We start from the raw sequence: 24,632 nt of genomic DNA on the forward strand, positions 1-24,632 counted from the left end.
GCCTACAATAATATATTATTATTTTTAAACTCCCCTATCTGGCCAAAATGTAGTTGGCCATAAATTATGTACACAACAATATACAGTATGACTCAGGGTTCAGACAAGTTTTTATATACAAATTACAAAGCAGCCATTTGCAACTAAACCAACAAGGTATAACTCAACAAACTAACCAGCAAGTATACTGTGTAACAACTCACAATTATTCTGTCTAAACAGCAGACAGTGCTGTATGTGTCTTATCTTGTTTGGTGTATTTTTAAATGTATGACACTTTATTTTCAAACTCATACAGTATCTGTCATGGGAAAGTTTAAACAGCTGCGATTATCTAAAGATAGCAAGAACAGAATTATCAAAATTAACAGCATCCAAATGTCCTGTGTCTTATCTCAGTTTAGAAATGGCAAGGTATTTGAGGAAAGACAATCACATCACCAGCTCCATTGCAAATATTTTCTTCTTCCAGTGCAGAGTGCACCTAACAGCAGGAGCCGTGTGGTAAGAGAGCCTCTAAATCAGCAAATTATCACTCATTAGTTAATTTAAGGCGCTACGTTCTCTATACAACTACAAATTTGGATCATGTTGGTTTTCATGGGCCAAGCAGCGAAGCTGCCAGGCACCTATTGGAATAGTTGTATAGTATTTGTATTTGACAGTGAGCTAGAGGAATCCATTCATCTTGAAAGAGACTCATGGGTCTCTACAGGAATGTGGCATGGGAAGTGTACAGGCATGCTGGCTGGCCTCGAACCAGAGGTGTCATAAATACATCAAGGAGCTTCATGCATTTGGCAATCTCTGCTGAAAGAGGTGAAAGGAAGAAAACAAAGAGAGACTAAATGCTTCCCCCCTCCCCCAGGTGTAAATGCATAGCGAATGATGAGAGAGAGACCAGTTCAGGGTTTCCATACTTTAAAAACCCTTTGCCAAAATGAATTTTATAAACATAATAGGAGGAGCCCAGGATGTGTGCTTCTGCAGAGGAAAATGGGGGTTCAGATGGCTGAGCGGTTAAGGAAGCGGGCTATTAATCAGAAGGTTGCTGGTTTGATTCCCATTGACCCTTGGGCAAGGCACTTCAGCCTACAGGGAATGTCCCTGTACTTACTGTAAATCGCTCTGGATTAGAACGTCTGCTAAATGACTAAATCTAAATGGGGTTTCACAACATGACGTTAAAGTCAATCATTGTATGGATAGATGTGGTCAGCTGTGAGGAATGGGGTTACACTTCACTGCAGTCTTATTCACAGCCTTTTTAAGGGAAGCAGATTCAAAAGGGACTGAGGATCAAACACCCGTCTTGGCCCAGTCCAGAATAATTATGTTGTTTCCACTAGGCTGTGCTAAAGAGCCATTGGTATACAATAATGTGTTTACATTGCTGGCTTAATCTCATAACATGACTGATTATTGAATTACATTGCTAAATGTTATTACAAGACCAGATTTATTCAGAAAAGGACATTACTTACCAAGAAATGCATGCTTTTAAACAGTACAGCCAAAGAGAAAAGATATGCAATTTATATGATATGTTTGATACAGAAATGCTGGGGCAAAAATAGATCTGTACCAAACTGCATAGCTTTTGGTACAGTTAAGAGTACATTTTTGTTAATATGGCTTTGCACTCCATGATAGCCAGAATAAAAATGTTACAACAACGACTCACTACCATGGTGTTTCTTTAGGAAGGCACAGCCTTATTTAAAAAAAAACTTTTGCCTGGGCTCTCTCAGACTTGGCTACTCTGTTTGTGTAGCTGGTCATATTTATTTTCACTGGTCTGATGGCAACGTCTGCCAGGGAGCACTGCAGTGTACCTCAGTTTGGTCCAAGCCCCTTCTTAAGATATGCCTGGGGTAACAAAACAGGCGTTGTGTGGCCAGCCATGTTGGCAGAGTGATCCTAGCCAGCAGTCATCTTCTTTGGTCGAACCAGTGTGACTTCTGACCTGAGGTAAAGCGAAGCAGGCCGAAAGTGCTCAGTAAACAAATAGTTTAACCATAGATAACTTTGCACTTTCTAAAATGACACTTTCCCTCAAAATGATGAGAGGTAATTCCAGGTCAACCTAGCAGGTCTAAAATATAAATAATATGCTAATAGTCTTTGTAGATAGTAGACTAAATTAATGTTTGCCTGTTTTTTTTCTTCCAATTTCCAGTTTAGCATGTCAGATAAGCAGATAACAGATTGATACAACTTTAAAGTGTTAAAGTTAAACAATTTGATACTTAAACAGCTACAGTATATCAAGATAAACAGGCAGTTGATATACTGAAGTTATATTTATTTAGTTTAACCAACAATTTTAGTTTGTGTTGAACTTATAATGGTGCAAATAATTACACCTTTCCTTTAATTTCTCTGTCTGACTGTGACCTCTGTCAGTCAACAAAATGATAGGCCCTGTTTCCTTTATGACAATGATTATATTACATTATGGTGTTCACATTAATGCTAATCTCTATTGACAGCATTCCTGTCTTTTCTCTAAAAATTTAAAACTTGTAATGTTTGCTATAAATAGTTAAATGTTCCAAAGATTTCTCTATTTGAGAAACATTAGTACAGTAGTAGAGTAGTTAATTTAGTAGAGTAGATGAATGTGCTGTTTTAACCAAAATACCCAACATGTGGTCATTTGCTTACCAAGTTATTCAAAATGTAAGCAGAAAGTTGTTTACATGTGCTTGTGCGTGTATGTGCATTTGTGTGTGTGTATGTGCATTTGTGTGTGTGTATGTGCATGTCAGCATGTTCCCAAGAACATCACGTTCTTAATTTGTGTTTTTTTGTTGGCTTTTGAAAATGAACATTTTGTATTGTGCCAATCAATGCGGTTGTAACAGTGGAATAAATTAATTTTCTCTGGTGAAGACCTATTCATTAATCTCCACAAGTATTTACCTGCAGGGTAATGCAGAGAAGGCAAAAAAGAATAATTCCCACGTGATAAACTGGATGTACTCTAGTGACTGTGTGTCATGTCCAACATCAACAACATAAAATAACTAAATGTAAAATGTAACATCTGACTGCTTACCATCTTATATACACACACACACACACACACACAAACACACACAAACACACTATTTACACCCCAAGGGGACAACAACTTCAGAACCTTTTGATTCTTACTTACTTAGAAAATAAGAACATAACGTTTTGAACGACCTAACCCTGTAATTGCAGTCATTACTAATAATGCCTATGGCCATAACTTTACTTGCCTAATAGTATTGGCTGGGTGAACAAGGTTGAATGATAGACACGTACTACAATAACATCCAATTAATAGGTTTCGTTTTAACAGAAAATGTGTTGGAAACCGCTTCATAGACACATATTGTGGTGTTCTCGTTTTAATTGGCCAAATCCATTGCATAATCTAAAAGATAGTTTTACATCCAAGGGTCTCTTGCGAAATTTTATCTTTGACTTATCAATTACCCCTTTTCCCCTTGTTTTAACAAGGATGTGTGCATCCATCTTATCATCTCATTGTATTGAAAATCAATACAGGCCTGAGGGATTAGTGTGTCTCACGGGTGCAATATGAGCAAGGGTCTCCTGTAGCTCACACATGGTAGTACATGGTAGAACATGGTAGTCCATGGTAGAACATGGTAGTCCATGGTAGAACATGGTAGAACATGGTAGTCCATGGTAGAATATGGTAGAACATGGTAGTCCATGGTAGAACATGGTAGAACATGGTAGAACATGGTAGAACATGTCTATCCAATATAACCTGCCCTCTGGTCTGTCGGTGGGACATAACGAGTCTCACATCGTTCCATCTTCTTTGAGATGTGTGTTCTCTGGTTGGAATGAAGATACACACCTTGTGTGTGTCTCCCAAAACGTATACTGTTTTCTAACCTTTTTTAACCACATGTGAAATGTAAGTGTAACAGTAAAATTGTTAACCTGATTTAAATCTCCACCTATCTGGTTTGTTGAAGGGAGACTGGAAAAAGACTGCAGGGATTCTGTTTCAACAGGTTAGTTTCTTGGAGACAAAACACCCCATGATACAGTAGTTAGAAAAAAAGGACCTCAAAACATAAGTCATATAATTAGCTTGATTAATGATTTTGTTTGCAATGAAAAAACTTAGAATGAACTTGTTGCAAACTGTCATATTTCTCTACAAGCTTTATTGCTTCATAATTTGCGTGAGGAATCCTTTGATGAGTCATTTATTTGGGCTGCCGGCATCTTACTGGTTGGTTGATCCAATCTGTACTTCTGTGGACCTGCCAACTCCTTCAGAGGCTAACAGTCCTTGTGCACCATCTATGTGGCAATGTGCTCACCACACTGTAGAATCTTTTTTCTTCAGAAATCGTTTTTTCAGTCATCACTGTGGCCACTAGGTGTCATCAGTGAGCAGCAACATATTGACAATGAGACTGTTCTCTTTGTACACTTCGATTTTAGTTCAGTTGCACAGTTCATTCTTGTCCAGCTGTATACATTAACAACGAGATATTTGGTTGTTTAACCAACTGTATTTCATTTTGTAAAATACAGAGTCGCCATTCGTCAACTCCATCTTGGCCGTTTGGAAAGCACCTGTAGCCCGCTACTGCAGTGGATCTGATCACTCTGTTTTAAGTAGAGTCATGTGCTGTGGCGACTGTCCAAATATGGCCACATAAACTCTTGTCATTACCATTTATACTGTAGTCTCTTTGAAGTGCTCCCACCCCAAGTACATTTTTGTACATCGACCCTGTCTTAATCTTAATCTGTCTTTCTCACTGTTTTTGGTTTGCCTTCTGTCTGCCTCTCTCTCTCGTCCTAATGTAAGCTCTCAATCAAGAAAACCCATCCTAACATTAACCTGTTTGCAGAATAGTCTTGTTTGTGTTCTGCATGTGTCCAGCCCATTCACGCAACCGTTGCCCTGTGGCCTAAAGAAATATATAACTACCTTTCAGTGGCGACTATTTGCGCTTACTTTATTCATTCATTTGAACGTTGATTATTGCATTTTTATATCCAAAGGCCCATACTTTTGTCAAGGTTCAACATAAATACATGTCACATGTTCATATAGTCATCACCACATTCAAGTAGTTAGGTTCCCACTGGAGCATTTGTCCCAGGGAATGAAATATCTGTATGATAATAACACCATGCCCTTCTCACCTCAAAGTGCCTACCTCTGTCCTAGACAAGGCTGAATGGCCTTTGCTGCAGTGATGTAAAGCAGGTTGGAGGTGCTCTGAAGTGCACTGGATACTATGTATTATTCATTTGACTTGCAAATGACTGGAGGCTTTTGGGGAAACAACCTTGGGTGGTTCTGAGGCAGTCAATGTACCAGATATGATTCACATGAACACACATATCTATTGTAGTTGTACTGGTGGGTGGGTGTGACAGGTTATGGTATTAGTACCATAAATCTTTGACATGTTATTTGGAATGTTGGGGTTAAAAACAGCTTTTTATTGAATATATGTAAGATGAAAAAACAACCCACCTTTTAGATCTATGGTTTGTTGAGAATGCAATTATTAATCTGACGCCATTTATTCATAGTCATGTATCTTTCATTGGAGAGATTTTGAAACATGTTTTTCACAAGGTTAACACTAATATACATCCAATTTACATACCAACATTCCCATAGTTTCCGAATTCCGCCCTGAAATCCTCCACACCTGAGTAAAATGGTAATGTATAGGATCTGGATGAGTATTTTCCACCCAGAAATATCACTCTTTTGAACAGTTTTCCAGATTTAGCCATATTCATTCTTCACTTCATGTTTATGCACCGGGGAGAGACGTGTTACATTTGCTTCATATCTTTCATTTGAATGTTACATTTGAAGAATATTTTTCAGCATGTTATATTAATTGTAACTAAGGTTTCTTGGAATAGCTTTTCTAACAGCGAAGTGCTTCTCAGGTGACTTTGTGTTGGTTTTAATAAACTGGCCAGTACACCTATAGAATCAGGTATTGAGGTGGCGGGTAAGGCCTCTGATATATGTTACACAACAACATGAACTAGCTGGCAGTAACATCAGAACCTTGCACAAAATTGGTGGCTACCTCAGAAGGCTTTACGACCATTGTGTTGAAAATGTTCTTTGAATTGGAAGTCTTTGTGAAATGATGATCATTGTCAAACTGCTTTGTATGGCAATTTGGTTAACAATATTCACAGGAGTAAATAATAGTGCTGTATGAGCTGAATTCCAATATATGAATTTTCCTCCCAAAATTACTTGTCTTAGATCAATTCAAAGGCAAGATCTTTAATCGGGTTATCTAAATGGAGGCTTTAAGGCCCTTATCTCACATTTTTTGTAGACCGTCATGGAACTATCCTGTCTCATGCAAATGTATCAATGTCCAACTCTCCTTCCAGATGAATCATACCCATTCATTCCTTAGAACAGTGGAACATTGTCTCAAAGTGTACATTTTAGTACCGTCCTTCCAATGTAGCTAGACTAGACTCTGTCCCCTTTGCTGTACTAGTACAGAACAACACTATCCTAGCATTGGAACTACAAGAAGCATGTATCCATATTTGTTTAATGTTATTGCAGGCTGTGGCTGATACTGAATCTGAAATATAAGTCAGTGGTTGGGAGTTAGTGGTTGGTGTTGATGCTGGCAAAGTACAAACATCAGTTGTGTTCGTCACTTTATTTGTAGGGTTTCTGTAGTAGTTTAATTTGTGAAACATGGATTCTATGAGCTGAGTGTGGGGTAGGGGGGATAAGTGTTTGGTAGGGGGGCTGACTTTGCAAGGCTTCTGCAGCTGTCCCGTGGGTTGGTTAATGGCTGCAGATGGGCGGACGTCATGGAGCCTGGATAGGTGCTCTTTCTCTGTTTCCCACCCCCAGTGTGCCTTAGGCTTACTCCTGCCCGGCAAGGACACATGTTGTGGTAGAGATCCCCCGCTGTGCCACAAGCGTCCCCCCCCACTGCCTTGAGCCATGTGTGTGTGTGTGTGTGTGTGTGTGTGTGCGTGTATATATGTTATTGATAGGGAGTAAGAGAGACAGAGAGAGAATGGTCTATTCCATGAGGCATACATGGGCAAAGGTGAAAGATGACTGGACATTCTTATTCTCTGAGATGTGAGGAGAGCTAAGATCTGTAACTCAAATGGATTGGACTCATTTGGAAAGTAATGATAGCTTGATCTGTAGCATCATGTGTTTTAGTATTAATGTGAGGGGTGTGGACAACCAAATCATGATACCGAGTGCTTAATGGGCATTTTATTTTCAGTTTCACACTCTCTTTTTCTTTTTATGAAATATCCACAAGTATACATTGTCTGCAGGTTGAGGGAACACAGAAATTAAAAGTAATGATCTAATGTATATTGAAATACATTTACATAACATGTATTCATTTAGCAGATGCTTTTATCCAAAGCGATCCATCTTCCAAGAGAGAGCTTTACAAAAGTGCATAGGTCAATGATCATAAACAACGAGATAGCCCCAAAAACATTGCGGGTAAGAGCAGGTAGTCAAACAAATTAAACAACATGAAACCTCAAAAGTGCAAGAGTGTACCTATAGGACAGACCTATAGGACAGCAAGCAACAATAATAGAATTTACAGCGATTTACTGCCTTGCCTTTGGCTGCACAACTTAACATGACAGGGCTAGTAAAGTTAAAGTGTATAGACAGTTCCTAGGAACGAAACAGCCTTCACTATGTGTGCTGATGGTACATTTTTAATGCACTATGCTGAACCCTTAAGTGAAAAATAACAATGGCCAACACACACTTCCCTCCCTCTTCATATCTGGCAACTTTGGAGTGACGCAACATTCAAAAGCTGCAGCATACAGTAATCATAAACCTCCCTTTAGTAGAAAGATCATGTCCATAATAACTCTTCAGATCTATGCCAAGCATCTTTTTACAGAATGTTCTCAAAATCAGGCAGACTCCTAAAGAAAAATACTTCCTCAATTAAGGAAGGTCAAAAAATACCATCGAAAATATAACTTGCTTCCTAAGACTAAAACATTGGAGGTAAATAATTTCTGTTGAGTGAGACTATCGCAGGCAATTTCAGAGTAGATAAGCATTCAAAGGTTTAGATAAGTCTTAAACTGCTGTAAACTGCTGATATATCAGGGTAGCTCAATACTGTTGTTTATGAACAGAAAATGTCAAAAACAACTCTGATTTGGTTGGGCAAAAATTCCTTGGGCAGTTATCTCCTTATGACAGTGATAAGAAAAGTTGTCTCTCTAGATATGGTATATATCTAAATTAGACATTTTAAACAGGCTTATGTTCAACTTGAAAATACAAGTTGAATAAAATGCCATAGCCTGCTACCATATTAGCTCACTCTCTGTCAGGCCTTCCAATGTTGTACAGTACATTTAACATGCATGAAAGTATGATCTGAATTAAAACACAGTTACAAACAAAGAAAATCAAGTTTGTAATTTTAGCCCACTATTTTATTTCTGGCTTGACAAATACCAATCGCTCACTCCCAAATAATAATGCCAAACAAAAAATTATAGGGAACCTCATTTGTTTTGTAATTGAGATCCTCTCCCCCTGTATTCTTACAAATGGCCTTCCAGATTATAGGGATTAACAAAATTAGCCCCAGATTTGACAGACCCTGTATTGTGCAATAGCAGCAGGTGGTCTTGGAGTAGGGACAATTTCTAGTAATCTCTCTTTCTTTTTTTTTCATGCCAGTCTAGGAGGAAACAACTCCAGTTGATCAACTAGGCCCACATTGGACAACCATCATTCTTGATCACTTTTTGTGACAAGAATGGGTTTTTGGGAGTCAGTCCAAACTCAATTCAGTTCTTATAATTTGTCAGAACAGACACCAGCATAGACAATAAGATAATTGTACCCATTTCACATAGTCTATTTCACATACAAAGACACAGTACAAGATGTGTGCTATATTGACTGCCGTGTAGAGCCTGTCCAACTTTGTGTGAGGGAGATGTACAAGGGTGTACACCGTTAGTGATTGATCATCATCATTTCTGAAGCCTAAAGGCCGTAAAAGAAGCATTAAAATGAGCTGGGTGACCTGTACAAAGGGAAATTATATAAGAAATAACCAATTCGGACCAGTTGTAGTTTACGCTGTCAAGTTTTTTCCAGCATTAAAGGGGTATTATTTTCTTCTGTCTGTGACAATGTTGCTACTTAGTTAGTGAATTGGTCAAACTTGAAGACTTGCACACATGGGTGCATTTGGGTGTGGTCATGAGATTATCAACTTCCTGTCCAGCTCATTTCCTTTACCAATGCCGATGACTGGCTTTTCAGATAGGAATTAAAGGTAGAAAGGTGAGATTCATAGAGAGAAAGGAATTTTCAGCTCAGTCTGAAAAATATGCAATATAGACAGGATGATTCTATGTGAATTTCTATTAAGTCAATCTTATTTTTTACAATGACAACAGGTGATATAAACTCTCAAAAATAAAGCACCCAGCGCTACTCATGCTATATTATTATTAATTAGGTACATATTGTTAAGATTAGTTAGGCTAGGATAAAAGTGGGACGCATTCTACATGTGCCATTCATGTCTCAACATGACATTTCCTCAGACAGAAGAGTAGCCTATGTGTTAGAGGCAGAAGAATCCTCACATTTTAATGAGGCAAACTAAGGGATTGACCATTTTACTCCACCTGTAGACCACTCTTCTAAGAAATTGGCCTGCTACTTGAATGAAGGAATCATATTGATAGTATATAAATACTTGAAATTGCAATTCATAACAAATTACGTGATGGAATGACAGTTAATTACAATTGAGAGTCAAAATGTTTTTATTTCCCTTCCCTTCATCTAAGATGTAAGAGTGGTCATTGATTATCTGATTCACTTACGCAATATTTGTACGTCGTTTTAGATAAAAGCGTACTATAATTGTGAATATAAAGACGGCTGTACTATTGTGTTGGATATGCTGTCAGGGTTACAAAAACGTGCAGATGCTTGTCTGTGCAATCAGTTTTGCCTGTCAAACTACTATTCGAGTCAATCTAGTGATATCAACAAATGAATAGTTCCTATTAGTCCAGGCAGAGTAACTCATTTTGGAGCCAAAAATAGAAGCAATTGTAAAAAAATAGATCATTTCTATGAGGTGTCCAGAACAACATATATGAGTGATAATGTAAACGCTCGATTTATACCGTGGCGGGAATAGAAAGGATACCCTCAGTCTACGGCGAACAAAGAATCAGTAAACTAACGATTTGCAGTGATTTGAATCGCATATCCAGACCAAATGTAGTCAACAGCTTATATCGTTATAAAATATCAGCATGATCAAATTTGCTAAAAGACACGATCCAGATGATTCTTTAAATCTGTCGTTTCAGTTTATTCTTCCGCCACAGTAATGTTTTGCTACGATGCTCAACCTAACAACGACTGCGCGGAGTGATTTAATAAGGACTACACCCAAGAGCTGCCCGATAGCAGTGGCTTCTCTTCGTTCGCTGCCCATACCCAGAAGAAAGCGGGGACGTGCCGGAGCTGTGGAATCGTTGGACACTTCCGAATCGCCAAAAATATAGCTTGAACAACCTCAGTGCTTATCGAGAGTACCTGTGACATATTTTAATAATACATTTCAACATTTGAACTAATACGCAAATATGTCCTGGCAAAGCTACGTGGATAACCTGATGGCCGATGGCAGCTGCCAGGACTCCGCCATTGTTGGGTACACGGACTCCAAATACGTCTGGGCATCGTCTCCCGGTGGTACTTTTAGCAACATTTCGGTGAGTCAATTTAATTACATTGCTTCTATTTGTCTGAAGAAATGGTTTGGATTTTGGAGCCCAGTATGTGGTGCTCCTATTGGAATTAGGCCTTGTTGAACAGAAAAGCCACTGCACAGGGGAGATTGAATGGATTGAGGCGAGCCCTGTGCTTGGCACACATGGCTAGAGGTCCAGTGTTTGCAGACAGTGGTTATTCCATTATTGAACGTCGACGAATCTGCCCGTGACACATAGCAATGGGGTATAGATGCGGTATAGATAAAAAAAAAACAAAAAAAAAAACATTTTTATCACAGTTTTTGAGACATTGTCTGCTGGCGTTGGCTACATAATAGCATGCATAGCAAAGCTAATGCTATCGGCAAAAGCTAGCGTCGCGAGCTGCTTCATGTGCATGCAATATCTCGCTAACTGAAGCATATCTGAAGCATTGGAACACCCATTTAGAAATGTAAGTTAATTGGTCACCGTGTCTGTCAGTGTCCAGAGACCTACCAAGAGCTGCAGATTTAACTTAACTGGCAATGCGGGGTTTGGTTTATAGGTAGTTGGTAACCAAAATCTTAAAATCAGGGACGGCCATCCATTCAGAAAATCAGCTACGCCAAGAAGCATGTTCATTTACGCCGCATGTAGCAGTATGTGACATTCAGTCGAGGCTTTGTACAGTCCGCAGCATTCGTAGTGGCATCTGTGAATCAGGCCCTCGATGCCACCCCTATTCCCAAGATGGCGCATCCACTCCCCAGTTTCTGATATTTAATGATTCACGGATTCAATCTTTATGCACTTTTCCCCGCACGTATGTCACAGTGGTAGTCGACTTTTAGCAGCATAATAGAAACCGCTTATATTTACACTGCCGGTTAAGCAACCGTTCGAATGTTACACTGTTCGAAGCGCCGGTTCTGGCGGTTCCTGGATCCTCCATTTTGTTAGCAAGCATGAAAATCTGCTGTTCATTCGTCTGGCGTCAGCTCTTTGTGCTAAGTCTAGTTTTAATAAAGCTAGCTAGCTATATCACAGGGTTGCCGTTCTAAGGAAGTAGAATGATCAGACCCAAATGTAGTTGCATGCTCACCAACAAGCAAGTTATATACTGGCAGTTGATTGGCTATGTGCTAGGCTAACCATTATAGCACTTGTCCATGTAGTAATAATGTGACACACCATCTAAGTAAATGACAAGTCATTTACTGGCCAAATCTAATGAATGCACTAGACTAGCTAACGTCAAAATTATAATCTCGGGAGATGAAGGCTTCTTGGCCTTTCTAGATTCTACGGGCTGACACGAGGGGGGTGTCTAACTAACAACATTAGCAGGACTTCTCTGTGCTTTGATTTGATTCTCAAAATGAAATCACCCGTCCTTGCCTATTCGCCACATGTGGCATTTGTCAATGCAGTGTTGACGGTGAACGCTACTTATGAAAATGTATTCATTCAGGTATGTAGAAATGCCACAAGTTTTAACTAGTGCTGTCAGTTTAACGCGTTATTAACGGCGTTAACGCAAACCCAAATTAACGGCGATTTTTTTATCGCGCGATTAACGCTCTTTTTGGCCTAGCAAACTTTGTAGTTTTTTTTTCACATGCTGTTGCAACAACTACCGAAGTTAGAAAAACTACAACACCACACCGGATAAAGCTAGAACGGAAACAAAACAACAGGCACGCCACACACTTGTTTGGCTTGCGATCCGGCTAAAGCGTAGTAGTAGCAGAGCCCGTTTACGGATATGAGACATTCTCTGGTAGTAGGTTAACTTTACGTTTTGAGTGGATGGCGAGCGCGAGACGCCGAAATGGATGCCAATAAGATTATGAATGGAAAGTTTACTTTTAAAAAGTTGCCAAATGGTTCCATTGACAAGACCAAAGTGATCTGTGTGTTTTGTCGTTGTAAAATGAGCTATCATTGCAGCACGTCCAGTCTGAATACCACTTGATGGCCAAGCACACAGATGATGCAAATTCTCCGCCCCCTCGTCAAAGCCAGGCGATTGCAATGTTGTTTTCAATAACAAAAAATATTTGCACGAAGCAATCCGAACCACTTTTCCATGTTGATAAGAGCATTAAAATTTGAAAAAAGAATGGGACAAAAAGAAATCAAGGGACATTTAGAATAGATAGAAATAGAAATGTGCGATTAATTGTGATTAATCGCGAGTTTACAATGACATTAATCACGATTAAATATTTTAATCGTTTGACAGCACTAGTTTTAACCTGTTCAAGAAGCACACTCATTCCCTTTCTGCGATTTAAATTTTTTTGCCGTTTGTGTCGGACGTCTCGTGTCAGTCTAGAGAATTTAAGTTTGATCTAGAATTCCTTTTCTTGATATGTTATATTATTGCAAATTGTTTATTGAAGTATTCTCCGATATATAATGCTAAACCAACGGGCCTGTCCAACACTGAGTTGCACAAGTTTTACCCATCTTCCATTTGAAATGTGTGCTTTGTTAAATACAGCTAAACGTTTCGATACTTAAGCTATCACAATCGCTAAAACGAGAAACAAAAAATTAACAAGAACTTAAAAGTAGTCAAATGTTTCATGTCAGGATAACCACACATACTTGTTTCCAGTTATTCTGTAGGCTGGTATATGTTTAGACAACTTCATGTCAGTAGAAGTGGAGCTGGATAACCAGCTGTGGTCTGCCATTTCTCCCAGTAGGACATTGACATTAGATGTGGAACCACCATTTAGAAAGTTATCACTTAAGCCATCATTGAGTCTAACTAGGATGAGTGTATTTAATTTAAATGTCAGAACAAGTCACATCCCTAATAATTGAATGCAGTCAACATGGATGCACGCTGGACAATTGGCTCTGGTTGGGATTTAAAGGGGCGATTGATTGCAAAACCGATTTTACCTTGTCATAGTTGAATAACGGCAGTTCTGTGGGTAAAATGAACATGCAGTGAATATCAAAGTCCATTGACACCTCTTTCCTATGCAAATCTCAAAAAGAAAAATTTGGCTGTAAAACACTAGCTTTTTAACAAAGATACCGGTGTGACGTAGGACGGGCGACCGCCCTTTTTGGCTCTGGTCTGTATCTTTGTCACACCCCAAAATTTACATCCAGACCAGCCCAAGGTAGCGTCTATTTCCGGTACTAGTTTAGCTGTGCGCTGCTCTGTGTAGGCTACTTATAAGGAATTACAAAGAAGAACGTTTTGAATTATAACAAGGATATTGAAAATGGACCACGGTCGGAAATGCTGTGTTCCAGGCTGTACAGGGAAGGCTAACGCTCAGTCTTTCCAAGGAGCCAAACATTCGACAGGCATGGCTGCTGTTGTCTATGAGAAGAACCCGGCGAAGTTCGACACTCAATCATTCATTTGCTCTGAACATTTCACCCAAGACAGTTTTGACAACCTTGGACAATTTCAAGCAGGATTTGCTAGGAAGCTGAACCTGGAAAGAGGTGCTGTTCCGACCGTATGCTCATTGCAACCGCAAGCTATAAGGACATTATGATGTTGTGCTAACAGTTATTAGCAATGCTAACGTTTCCTGTATATAGCATACCAGGTAGAATGCTAAATACGTTTCTACACACATCAAATGACTCTAGCTAGACTAGCTGTAGTCGGCATTAGAAGGGAAGCTTCCGAAAAAATAGCCAGAAAACAAACAGCAGTCTGGCTTATTGCTTCAACAACAGAAGTGGAAACAAGTAATGTCATCATTTCAAATGATATGTAGTAGGGATGTCACGAGAACCGATACTTACGATACCTTTCGATGCAAAAATAACAAAACACCGACGATCCCCATTTTTTTGAAGCACCGTGAGCGCCGATGCCAGATGTTAGCATCGGTGCTGCGCCTCTTCTGGAACTGATGGGGGCAGTATTCAGGAGTTTTCCAGTCAACGTTTACATTCAGAAAACCAAGATGGCAACTGCAGCCGCAGCAATCGACCCACCTCGACTTGTTTACAACAAAAGCACAAAAAGTCGTGTTTGGAAATAGCCTACTTTGCGTTTGAGGCAGATGACCGTGGCGTTATAATTAATCCGCAGAATCCACTATGCAGAAGATGCTACCGTGTTCTTCTGACCAAGGAAGTTAATACTTCCAATTTAGCTAAGCAACTGAAAAACAGTCATCCGGATTGGTTTTTAATAATTCGAGGTGAGCAGTTCCAGAAGAGGCGCATTACCGATGCTAACATCTGGCATCATACAAAATAAATCAATGTTGGTTGTGATTGCGGCGAAGTTCTGAAATCATCCAAGGAATGCACTTTTTCAGTTTTTTAATCTGTCATACACATTACACGATGTTTGAGATGGTGGGCACTAGTGTTACAATGGCTTATACGTAGTTTAGGTTAGCAATGCTGTAGTTTTAACGTTAGCCTATAGCCTACCTTGGTTAAAAGGTTCATGTTCATCTTGTTAGCTGAATGGCTTAATTGCACTGTGTTATGTTGTGCTATGCTCTGTTGCACATGTTTTGTATGTCTTATGACATTTTGCTATTTTTATAAATAACTTCATGTTTCAAGTTCAAGTACATGGAATCTTAGAAAATCTATTTTTTTACCATGGTATCGAAATTGGCATCGAGAATCGTGTTATTTTAATGGTATCGTCACCGACTACTGAATTTTTTGTATCGTGACACCCCTAATATGTAGTCAATCTCTTGAAAACAAAATCTCTTGTTGTGTAGACACAATAGATTTATTTGCACGTTTTTATTTCAAGTCTCCAACTTCGGTGTTTCAGCGAGTGCTGCTGTTGGCCATGTTGCGTTTTTGCTCCCCGGCTTCACTCGTTGAAAACCAACCAATCAGCGCGCAGCTTATCCAAATATTAATGCGCATACCATAAAAGGAGAAAAGCTAGTGTTTTTTCCCGGGAACATTTCAGAGGATCTATCAGGGGGCATAGAACAGCTCCCGGGCCATTTTCAACCCAACCAATGTTACATACCCTATTCGAAGACCTTAAAGAACAGTGTGAAATACCCCAAAAACCCAGTCAATCGCCCCTTTAACATCTGGCACACAATTTTTCAATGAGAGATGGTCTTGATCACTCAGTTTAGATCTTGATAAACAAAAACTGGGACTTGAACAATACACCCTTTTGGTTCCATTGCCTTTCTAATCTGGTTAGACCTTCAATTAATAATTTATTCTATCATGTCTGGGTAACCAGGTAGTTTTACCAGGTAGTTTTACCAGGTTTTTAACAGTTTGGAAGTCACAATCTAAGGTTGTCTCTTGGTTACCTAGATGCTCTATCTAGAATGTTCTAGAGTAGATATGGCTATTTAGAAACAGGTATGCTTTAGTTTGAGTTAGTTCTGGAAAATAGGTTGACATGGTTATGGAATGCAACACAACACACAGCATTAGGATATCAATAATGTCAGTCAATTTTACGTTATTTGCCCTAAGTTTATTTTAGCAATCACTGAACAATGTTTAACAACCACCAATATATTGGTGGAACTCAAGTCTAAAGTTATGACTACTTTTCTGTATACTGGCGACGCCTTTCTGTTCTCAGGCCTGTTTGTTGAATCTGAGTAAACCGGTCATTGGTTTCCTTAAGGAAATGACCAAAGCTTGAATTTGTCTTTGACCTCAATCTGAATAAGCATAGACTGGTGGTGGCTGGTTCTTTGCAGTGGCGCATGTGAAGGTTATGGGTGTGAGAATGTGAAAGCCACACGGTACATTTGACTGGCAAATAATTCACCGGAACATCAACTCTCTGTGACAGGAGCTGGTAGTCTAGTTACTGTTTAGTGAGTTAAATGTAATCTGATATGTTACACCACAACTTTGATCACCGGTGAACTCATGCCCTCTCTCGGGCTCCGCTGAATACTTACCTGTTGTCCATCCATAACAACAGTCTCTCTCTGCCTCTTCCCCAGAGTGACGAGATTGACATCTTAATAGGAAAGGACCGGGAGGGATTTTTCACCGGAGGGCTGACCCTAGGCCAAAAGAAGTGCTCCGTCATCAGAGACAGCCTCAATGTCGACGGCGACTGGACAATGGACATCAGGACAAAGAGTCAAGGAGGAGAGCCAACATACAACATTACCGTAGGCAAAGCCAAAAAAGGTAACATCCTGTCTCTCCCTCGTTGCACAAACGCATAGTGCATAGATTAGTTTTGCTTTGCATTATAGTAGTGTGCATGCACGATATCTGATATTCACCTTTCCTCAATATATCCTATTTTAAAGAAGACACCATTCCTTTATAATTAGATCCAATTTATGTTATATTAACTTTAAAAACATGAACTTTAAAAAAAAAAAACTGGGGAAAGATTATTAATCACTTTGACAGGGATGAAAATGATGACGACAACAACAAAAAAGATTCAGGTCTGCTATGTTCAAGGAGATAAATTAGTTTATTTTCATTTAACGAAGCTGCAATAGCGACTTCAAACCTAACCCCTGTAATCACAAGAACAAGGAATAATAATGACTGCTACCCAACTAAATTCTCCACTCAAACCAATTATCCAAACTCTCACCGGAGCGGCCAATCGAAGGAAATCCGTCCGAGTAACGAGTTACCTGTGAGTTGTGCCGACGTTCATCTTGCCTGTATGATCCTTGTCTCCCACACGCCCCCCTCCCCAAGCCTCCGAGTCCCTGGCTGCCCCTCCTACAGGTGGGAGAGACTGTCACAGGACACCCAGGGTTCTTCTCTCTCTACTGATATCACTTCTGCTCTTTCCAGTAATGGACCCCCCACCCACCTCGGTTGCATGCATATTCCTTTCTCCTTCCTAACGTAATGCACACTCTACCCCCCCCCCCCCCCCCCCCCCCCCTCAAACCAACTCCTGTGTACACCCCTGCACATTGTAAGGTGACATTATTTCTCAAATTAGGGGCTCTTTACACGTCTTTGACTTGGGTTGACATTTGGAAGATTTCGTATGTATTGAGGAGAGGTACCACACGCATGCTGTATCTGCATGTGTAGTTTGCTGCTGTAATGTTCGGCGGTAGTGAGAAGCATTCACTTTCCTATTTCTCCCCGCTCCTGGAATGTTGTATACATGTATGTAGACATACACAAGTGGGCCTTTTGATAAAGATAAAGTTATTGGCTGATCAGTGCAGGGCTTGACGTCATAGTTTGAGAAATGGGGCGAATTCCAAAGTGATTGTTTAATATTTATCAGAAGGAGGCGTAAACACTTCCTTGTTCAGGAACGCAGGATAGACTATGACGATGAGATTTGTAGATATTTGTTGTTTGGTTTAGTTTTATACAGCACTATTGGGGCTTAATCTCTTATCTTTTATTATCACTATAAAGACAGCCTTGCATGTTTATCCCCCCTGTCCCAAGACAAACAGCTTTTGATAAGAAAATGAATGCTTACGTCTTGTCCATATTCAGGCCTCTTAATGTGTTGTCTGTCTGTCTGCCTTCATACTTCTGTCCTGTTGACTTGCTTGTTTTTTTGTAATTACGCTTAACCTTTTTTATTTATTTATGATCTCCTAACTTCACGACTTCTCTAAATTTCCCTTCCCTCTCTTTTCTTTCAGTCTTGGTTCTTGTAATGGGCAAAGAAGGGGTCCATGGAGGCGGATTGAATAAGAAGGCATACTCAATGGCAAAATACTTAAGGGATTCAGGGTTCTAGTTTAGTCTTGGCTTAGCCGATGTGGTGTAGTTGAGGGAGGCGAGGGGAAAAAACAAACAAACAAAAAAACATAAAAAAGAAAAAAACACCAAAAATATCAAACTCTTTAGAAACAAAATTGCTGTCAAAAGATTTTCCCTTTCAAGCTGTCCCATTGGAAAAATAAATAAATACAAAATTCCTCAAAGCGTTACTATTTCCTAGCGGTACAGGGTTCCATGGGTTGTAGGCCCCTGACTTCAACAACGTAGCCCTCATGTTGAGCGGAGGGGGGGGGGGGGAGTACAAAAAAACATCAGAAAAATACAAACATTTTGAGCCCAACCACCATGTCTGTTCATTTGTTTTTTTTGTTTGTGTTCTTGTGTGTGTACTCCAGCATTGGTTGTAATCATGGGAAAGGAAGGTATCCATGGAGGGCTCCTCAACAACAAAGTGCATTCCATGGTGGTTTACCTGAGGACGTCTGAGTAGAGTCAACCTCTGCTAGCCACCTAGCAGAATCACCCTAACCACCCTGTTGCGTTTCACACTACTTCCACTTTTATAGTTGGTAGCTGCTTGTTTATTTTTTCTTCCTTCCCCTCCCCTCCTCCCTCCCTCCCCCCCTCATACCATTTTGTCCCCCCCTGTTTTGCGTTCTTCCGTTTTATTTTTTCTCTCTTCCTCGGTCATCTTTATGTATTCACACTACTCCTATCCCATTCTAGCACTACTATTGCACCATAGTTAAAGATGAGCATGTTGTTAACAGGACATTGACAAAATCTGTACTTACGGAAGGACCTGCACTATGCAGGCCAAACACAGTGCAAAAACTCTAAACCAGTGGTTCCCAAACCTGTCCTCAGGGACCACCTGTCTTGCATGTTTTAGATGTTTCCCTGCTCCAACACACCTGATTCAAATGCATGTTCGTTACCAAGCTTCTACAGAGCTAGATAACGACCCATTCATTTGAATCAGGTGTGTTGGAGCAGGGAAACATCTAAAACAGGCAGGACAGGTGGTCCCTGAGGACAGGTTTGGGAACCACTGCTCTAAACCAAGTAAAGGAAACCCATTTTTTGTCATGATGAACTGATTGTGTGGTGGTGCCAGGTAATTCAGTGTCATCGTCCCCGTCCCCCCGTCCCCCGAACGGCCGATGCCTTTTTGAAGCACTTGAGCGGTAAACCAAGCTCATATTGTCTTCCTGTTCTAGAGCATGTGTGGGAGGGGAAACTGCATGCATATCTTTTGAGTCCACTGTTCTCCCCGCCCTATATCCCCTCCCCTGCTCCCTAGTAACTCCTGCCAAATGTCTGTACCATACCCCAACCTCCCCTCCCATTCCCCCCCCCCCCCCCCCCATCCAGTTTGTCCATAGTAATTGACACTCCATCACTACACAGGAGACACAACTGTCCATTAATCAACCACTACACCCTGGTCCCTCCCTCCCCCGCCCCTCAGCTCTCAACCTCAATACTCTGTACTGAATGATTTGAGGGTGGGGGGGGGGTGTGTGTGTGTGCTTGGATGCAGTCCTGACATGCTATCAGTTTTGGGTATTGATTTGAGTCGAATGGCAAAAGAAGCCCAGCCGGTTGAGATGATGCAGGTAGAAGCTCCTCCCTAGCCCTCATGATCTCCTTGACTACATGAACCCCCATGGACATTCCATCGTTACAATGGCTCAGGCACTTAAAACTTTTGTTTGCCAGCTCCTGTAATATATTGTAATCTTTCTTTTTTTTTTTTTGTGAAAAGGCTGCCATTTTGGACAGTAGATATCCCAGCATAACCACCTGGAGTGTGTCCAGTTAGATTTCTTTTTTTCATAGGACCAATTTTAGTCACAGTTTGGGTATATATACAATTGCTCTAAATCATTGGAAAAGTGACTGCTAGACTTAAGTTTCTGCAAAACTACACTAACAAACCACACTACAACAGGAAAACAGCTGTGGGGCAGGAGAGTGGAGGGTTTGTCTTTTGAAGGAATTTGAAGTCTCATCTTGTCAACTTTTTTTTCTTTTTAAGAAATGAATTACTGCATTTTGTAAACCCATGATGTGTAAAGAAACAAAACTGTGGAATAAATTGCCTTTCTCTCTAGTCATCACCTAAGATGTGGTTATCAAACTGTCTGTTCAAGCTTGGTACTAAATGTAATGTCCAATTGAAAAGAACTTCAAAAGATTACGTAGAAATGACATTAAATTGTAACGGGAGATGGGATTGGTTGGAATAAGAACACTCTGGTTGTCTTGTGGAAACGTAATATACAAAACCTGTGTATCCTGTGCCATAATGTAGAGCAAAATCTGTTGCTATTGTGAGATGGATTTGACCTGTTGCCCCATAAGGAGTCATTTCATGGGCACTTTCTAAGGATGTTTTAGCATCAGCTCCCATTCGGGCCCTGTGGGATGTGTGTACTGATTAAAATCCTGTTTGCTGATTTTTCTGTTCATTTCTTTCCCCACACCTCTTTTTTCTTACATCTGGGATATGGTCTCTAACACATCTGATTTCATATGCATAAACCAAGAAATGCCATACATTGATTTTATCACCTTGTTTACAGACAGATCAAATAAATTTATTCCAACCAGATCAGTCCTGTTACGTGCGTCTTTTGTCTCTGTTGTTTGTATTGTAAAGGGGACATGGGGTTTGGAGTTGAGCTGGAGTCGGTATGGAGACGGCTGCTACAATGGGCTGAGGTAGAATCATTCAACTGAATTGGCCTTAAAGACTCCATGTAAAAGGGAGATACATTTAGCAGACACTTATCCAGAGCGACTTACAGTAAGTACAGGGACATTCCCCCCGAGGCAAGTAGGGTGAAATGCCTTGCCCAAGGACTCAACATAATTTGACTTGGCGGGGAATCGATCCGGCAACCTTCTGATTACTAGACCGACTCCCTCACCGCTCAGCCAGCTGACTCCCCATCTGATTTTTTTCTAGGTAGAAAAGCCCTTGACTGTCACAAATCTATAAATGTCAAATGCTGATTAGTGGATAAATAAGTGATTGATTCACTCTTGACAAAAGTAGTTTCTTTATTGAAGTGAAATTGGATTGAATAGACATGGGTATTGAAGACGTTTACAACTGGACAACACAACTCAAAAGGCAACAGGACATAACATGGAACAGTTCAAGCCATGTTAGAAACAAAAAACTTCCACTTTTAGATCTGACTAGTTACAGTATTTAAATATATGCAGAGGACCAAAAATCAACCACCTTCAAAACAATCTTATGGAGGGGGTTATAATTGCCCGCGGGGAGCCAAATGAAGGCTCAACATGGGCTATTTGACAACCTCTAGTTAAATGTATTAGAATAGCAAACTGCTGCCTAAGTCTCTCCTGTTCCACATGACTTCTGAGTTGATGCCTACGATGGTGTGAATACACAACGTACAACTTTTCTCTGCTAACAAAACTCAACTGCCTAACCGGTTTGGCCACTTGTGAATGATACTGTCCAGTCACTGCAAACTCACACAGCGGTACGAGTGACTGATCGCTGGCTAGAAACAAATTGGCAAGTCTTGTGGTCTTCTCTAGCCGTATATTCACAAAGAAAATGTCAGTTTGAATTTTACAAAACAAAAACGACAAAAAAAAAACATGCTGCATAGTCATTTGATTAGGATCTCTATGCAGCAAAGAGTATTTACATTAGAAGTTTCATTAGTTTGCTTCCCCACCTTCTGATACAGAGGCATACAGATAATGCAGGCTACAAAATAATCAAAGATAAAGATGTTATGTATGGTGTTCTATACATTTTATATACAATAATGCTTTCACTCGGTTGTGTGTCAAACATGCTCTCAGGCACAAACCCAGAGTTGCTTCACAGTGACTAAGGTTGACAGTAACAGTAAACCTGCTGTAATCCATCCCTAAACTGACCAACCAGAGCCCAAAGCAGGGTGCACACGCAACAGTTCTGTATCATTTGCACCACATAGCCCCAAAACACACAATGACTCACAATCCCATCTAGATTTTTCAGCGTATAGCCGGGCCCCCAGCAATCAGGTAAAAAAAACGAGAATTCATATTTTCTTTCTAACGTGAGGGTGAGGGGAAGGGGGGGAGACTAAATACGAAGCAGTGACGTAAAAATGAAACACAAATCCGTATAGGCCACTCCCTCAATGTGAGTTTCCGTTGCTTTGAATCCGGTGGGTTCTGTAGGTGAGGGAAGGCGGGGCCTTGCAATGTGACAATCAAGACTATCCAGTCGGGGTCAGACGCGGGGCGGGCCGTGGCCCTCCAAGCGCAACGGCTGCTGCAGCTGCACCACCACCGTCTCCACGGTGACCTCCTCCTCGCTGTCGTCGCTGGTGTCCAGCTCGTCCTCGTACTCGGAGGACTCCTGCTCGGGGTCGGAGCGCGACGCGCCGGACATGGTGCCGAAGGAGTGGGCGCTGGTGGACGCCAGGGAGCGCAGCAGCGGGGTGCTCTCCGACACCTCCTCGTTCTCCTCCGGGCCGCTCTCCCCCTCCTCCGACTCGGAGTCCGAGTCGCCCTGGGAAGGCACCACCTTCTGCTTGCACACGGGGCACGTCTTCTTGGTTTTAGTCAGCCAGGGATCCACGCACTTGCTGTGGTAGGCTGCAGGAAGGGGGAGTAGAGGAATACCCAGGAACAGTATGTTAATCCCGACAGTTCAAACCGTTAACTTAAAGGTGAAACGTACAATGCCTCTGGCTCACGCCCTCGCTCCAATCAAAGGTTGTTAGAGGTGTGTAGGGGTCAGATGGCTGAGCGGTTAGGGAGTGGGGCTATTAATCAGAAGGTTGTTGGTTCGATTCCCGGCCGTGCCAAATGACGTTGTGTCCTTGGGCAAGGCACTTCACCCTACTTGCCTCGGGGAGAATGCCCCTGTACTTACTGTAAGTCGCTCTGGATAAGAGCGTCTGCTAAATGACTAAATGTAAATGTGTGTCGTTATCAAACTGACTGAGGTGGACTTGAACAGTTTATCGAGTTTATCGTTTAAAACGAGGGGATAGGGCATGCATTTCTGTATTTCTAACTAACTAGTGTGTGCATGTCAAGTAGTCAGTATAAACTAGTTAGTTTACCTTATTTAGCCAGAGACTAAATGGTTTAGGCTTTTAAGGTAGCCAACACGCAGCAATTATTTACATTTTGCCTCGATTGTTTTGATTTGTGGCCAAACTTGCGAGGCGCGCTACTCATGAACAACGTCAGAAACTATGACATGGCACTCCCTCTTTTTTTGAAAGCAGTTGCGATTGCATCAGTCAACATGGAACGAATGAGGTCGAGCCGTACTCTCGAGCCGTCGTCTCTCAAACCTCGGGTCTCCGTGTTCCCCATGTCGTGAAAGCAGAAGAGACTGAAAAGGTTCTGAAAGTAGGATAGCTTTCTAAAGCACGGCAGGGCTATAGCCAGGCCGTCAGCATTAGACGCAGCAGCAAAGCCAAGCAGATGATTTCTGGAACTAACCCGACGGGCTTAGTTCCAAGAAATGCTCGAGTCCTAACTGACACATCATCACATGAGGCCGATAGTGGTGTTCAACAGAGGCCATGTCTGAGGCTCTATGGTGGGGGACTAAGTCCTGGGACAACTCGACTGCCCCCTGAGGTTTCCCCCTCTTTTCGGAAGGGTTTAGATTGGATGTGTTGACATCCATGGGCAACTGTGAAGCTCTTTGTAACATTACTTTGGACTTGGGACTTTACAAATGTTATAACATTTGGACAACTCTAGTTTTTGGCACAATGGTGCGGCAAATTAAGCCTTACACACAGGGATTACCTGGAGCCATAGAGGTGTTTTCCTAGTGGTAGATGTGAAGGGTAGTGGAGAGGTTATAGAGGAGAAGGACAGGTGTTCTGTGAGACAATGAGGGGGCACATTCCTGAGGGGGCACCGAAGGCGGCAGGGTGTTGGGGCCGGCCGATGCTTGGTGGTGTTTGCCGGGCGGAGATGTGTGACACGGGGTGGACAACGTTCAACAAGACCAGTGGGAGTCTCACCGTGGGAACAGGGCAGGACGCGTAGCTTGTCGCCTTCCTCGTACTCATCCAGGCAGATGGCACACACATCGTAGGAGTCCCCTGGGTCAAAAAGAGAAAAGAGATCACCACCTGTAC

At 41.2% G+C, this 24,632-nt stretch overlaps 2 protein-coding genes across 3 annotated transcripts in view; one reads left to right on the forward strand and one right to left on the reverse strand.

Annotated features, from left to right (window-relative positions):
• Positions 1–10,153: 10,153 nt before the first annotated feature.
• On the forward strand, positions 10,154–19,302 carry LOC124478708 (profilin-2-like). 2 transcript variants are annotated; one of them, XM_047037093.1, is made up of 3 exons: positions 10,154–10,812; positions 16,746–16,938; positions 18,873–19,302. In XM_047037093.1, exons 1-3 carry the CDS (start codon positions 10,684–10,686, stop codon positions 18,965–18,967), a joined length of 417 nt encoding a protein of 138 aa, XP_046893049.1. In that variant the 5' UTR covers positions 10,154–10,683; the 3' UTR covers positions 18,968–19,302. The 2 variants fall into 2 exon arrangements, with proteins under 2 accessions (XP_046893049.1, XP_046893048.1); XM_047037092.1 differs by lacking the exon at positions 18,873–19,302 and adding an exon at positions 18,396–18,789.
• Positions 19,303–21,521: 2,219 nt separating this feature from the next.
• The window catches only part of rnf13 (ring finger protein 13), a 30,924-nt gene continuing 27,813 nt past the window's right edge, over positions 21,522–24,632 (reverse strand). The window contains 2 exon segments of the mRNA XM_047036771.1: positions 21,522–23,118; positions 24,516–24,596. Coding sequence (XP_046892727.1) covers positions 22,751–23,118; positions 24,516–24,596 — 449 coding nt within the window. The 3' untranslated portion in view covers positions 21,522–22,750.

This window comes from Hypomesus transpacificus, chromosome 16 (genome assembly GCF_021917145.1).
Source record: "Hypomesus transpacificus isolate Combined female chromosome 16, fHypTra1, whole genome shotgun sequence".
Classification (NCBI taxonomy): Eukaryota; Metazoa; Chordata; class Actinopteri; order Osmeriformes; family Osmeridae; genus Hypomesus; species Hypomesus transpacificus.

Bases quoted from the DNA above. Each gene is read 5' to 3' on its own strand.
- LOC124478708 (XM_047037092.1), top strand. From the start codon at position 10,684: ATGTCCTGGCAAAGCTACGTGGATAACCTGATGGCCGATGGCAGCTGC. The intron at 10,813-16,745 runs GTGAGTCAATTT...CCTCTTCCCCAG, and splicing joins GTACTTTTAGCAACATTTCG to AGTGACGAGATTGACATCTT. The intron at 16,939-18,395 runs GTAACATCCTGT...CTTTTCTTTCAG, and splicing joins CGTAGGCAAAGCCAAAAAAG to TCTTGGTTCTTGTAATGGGC.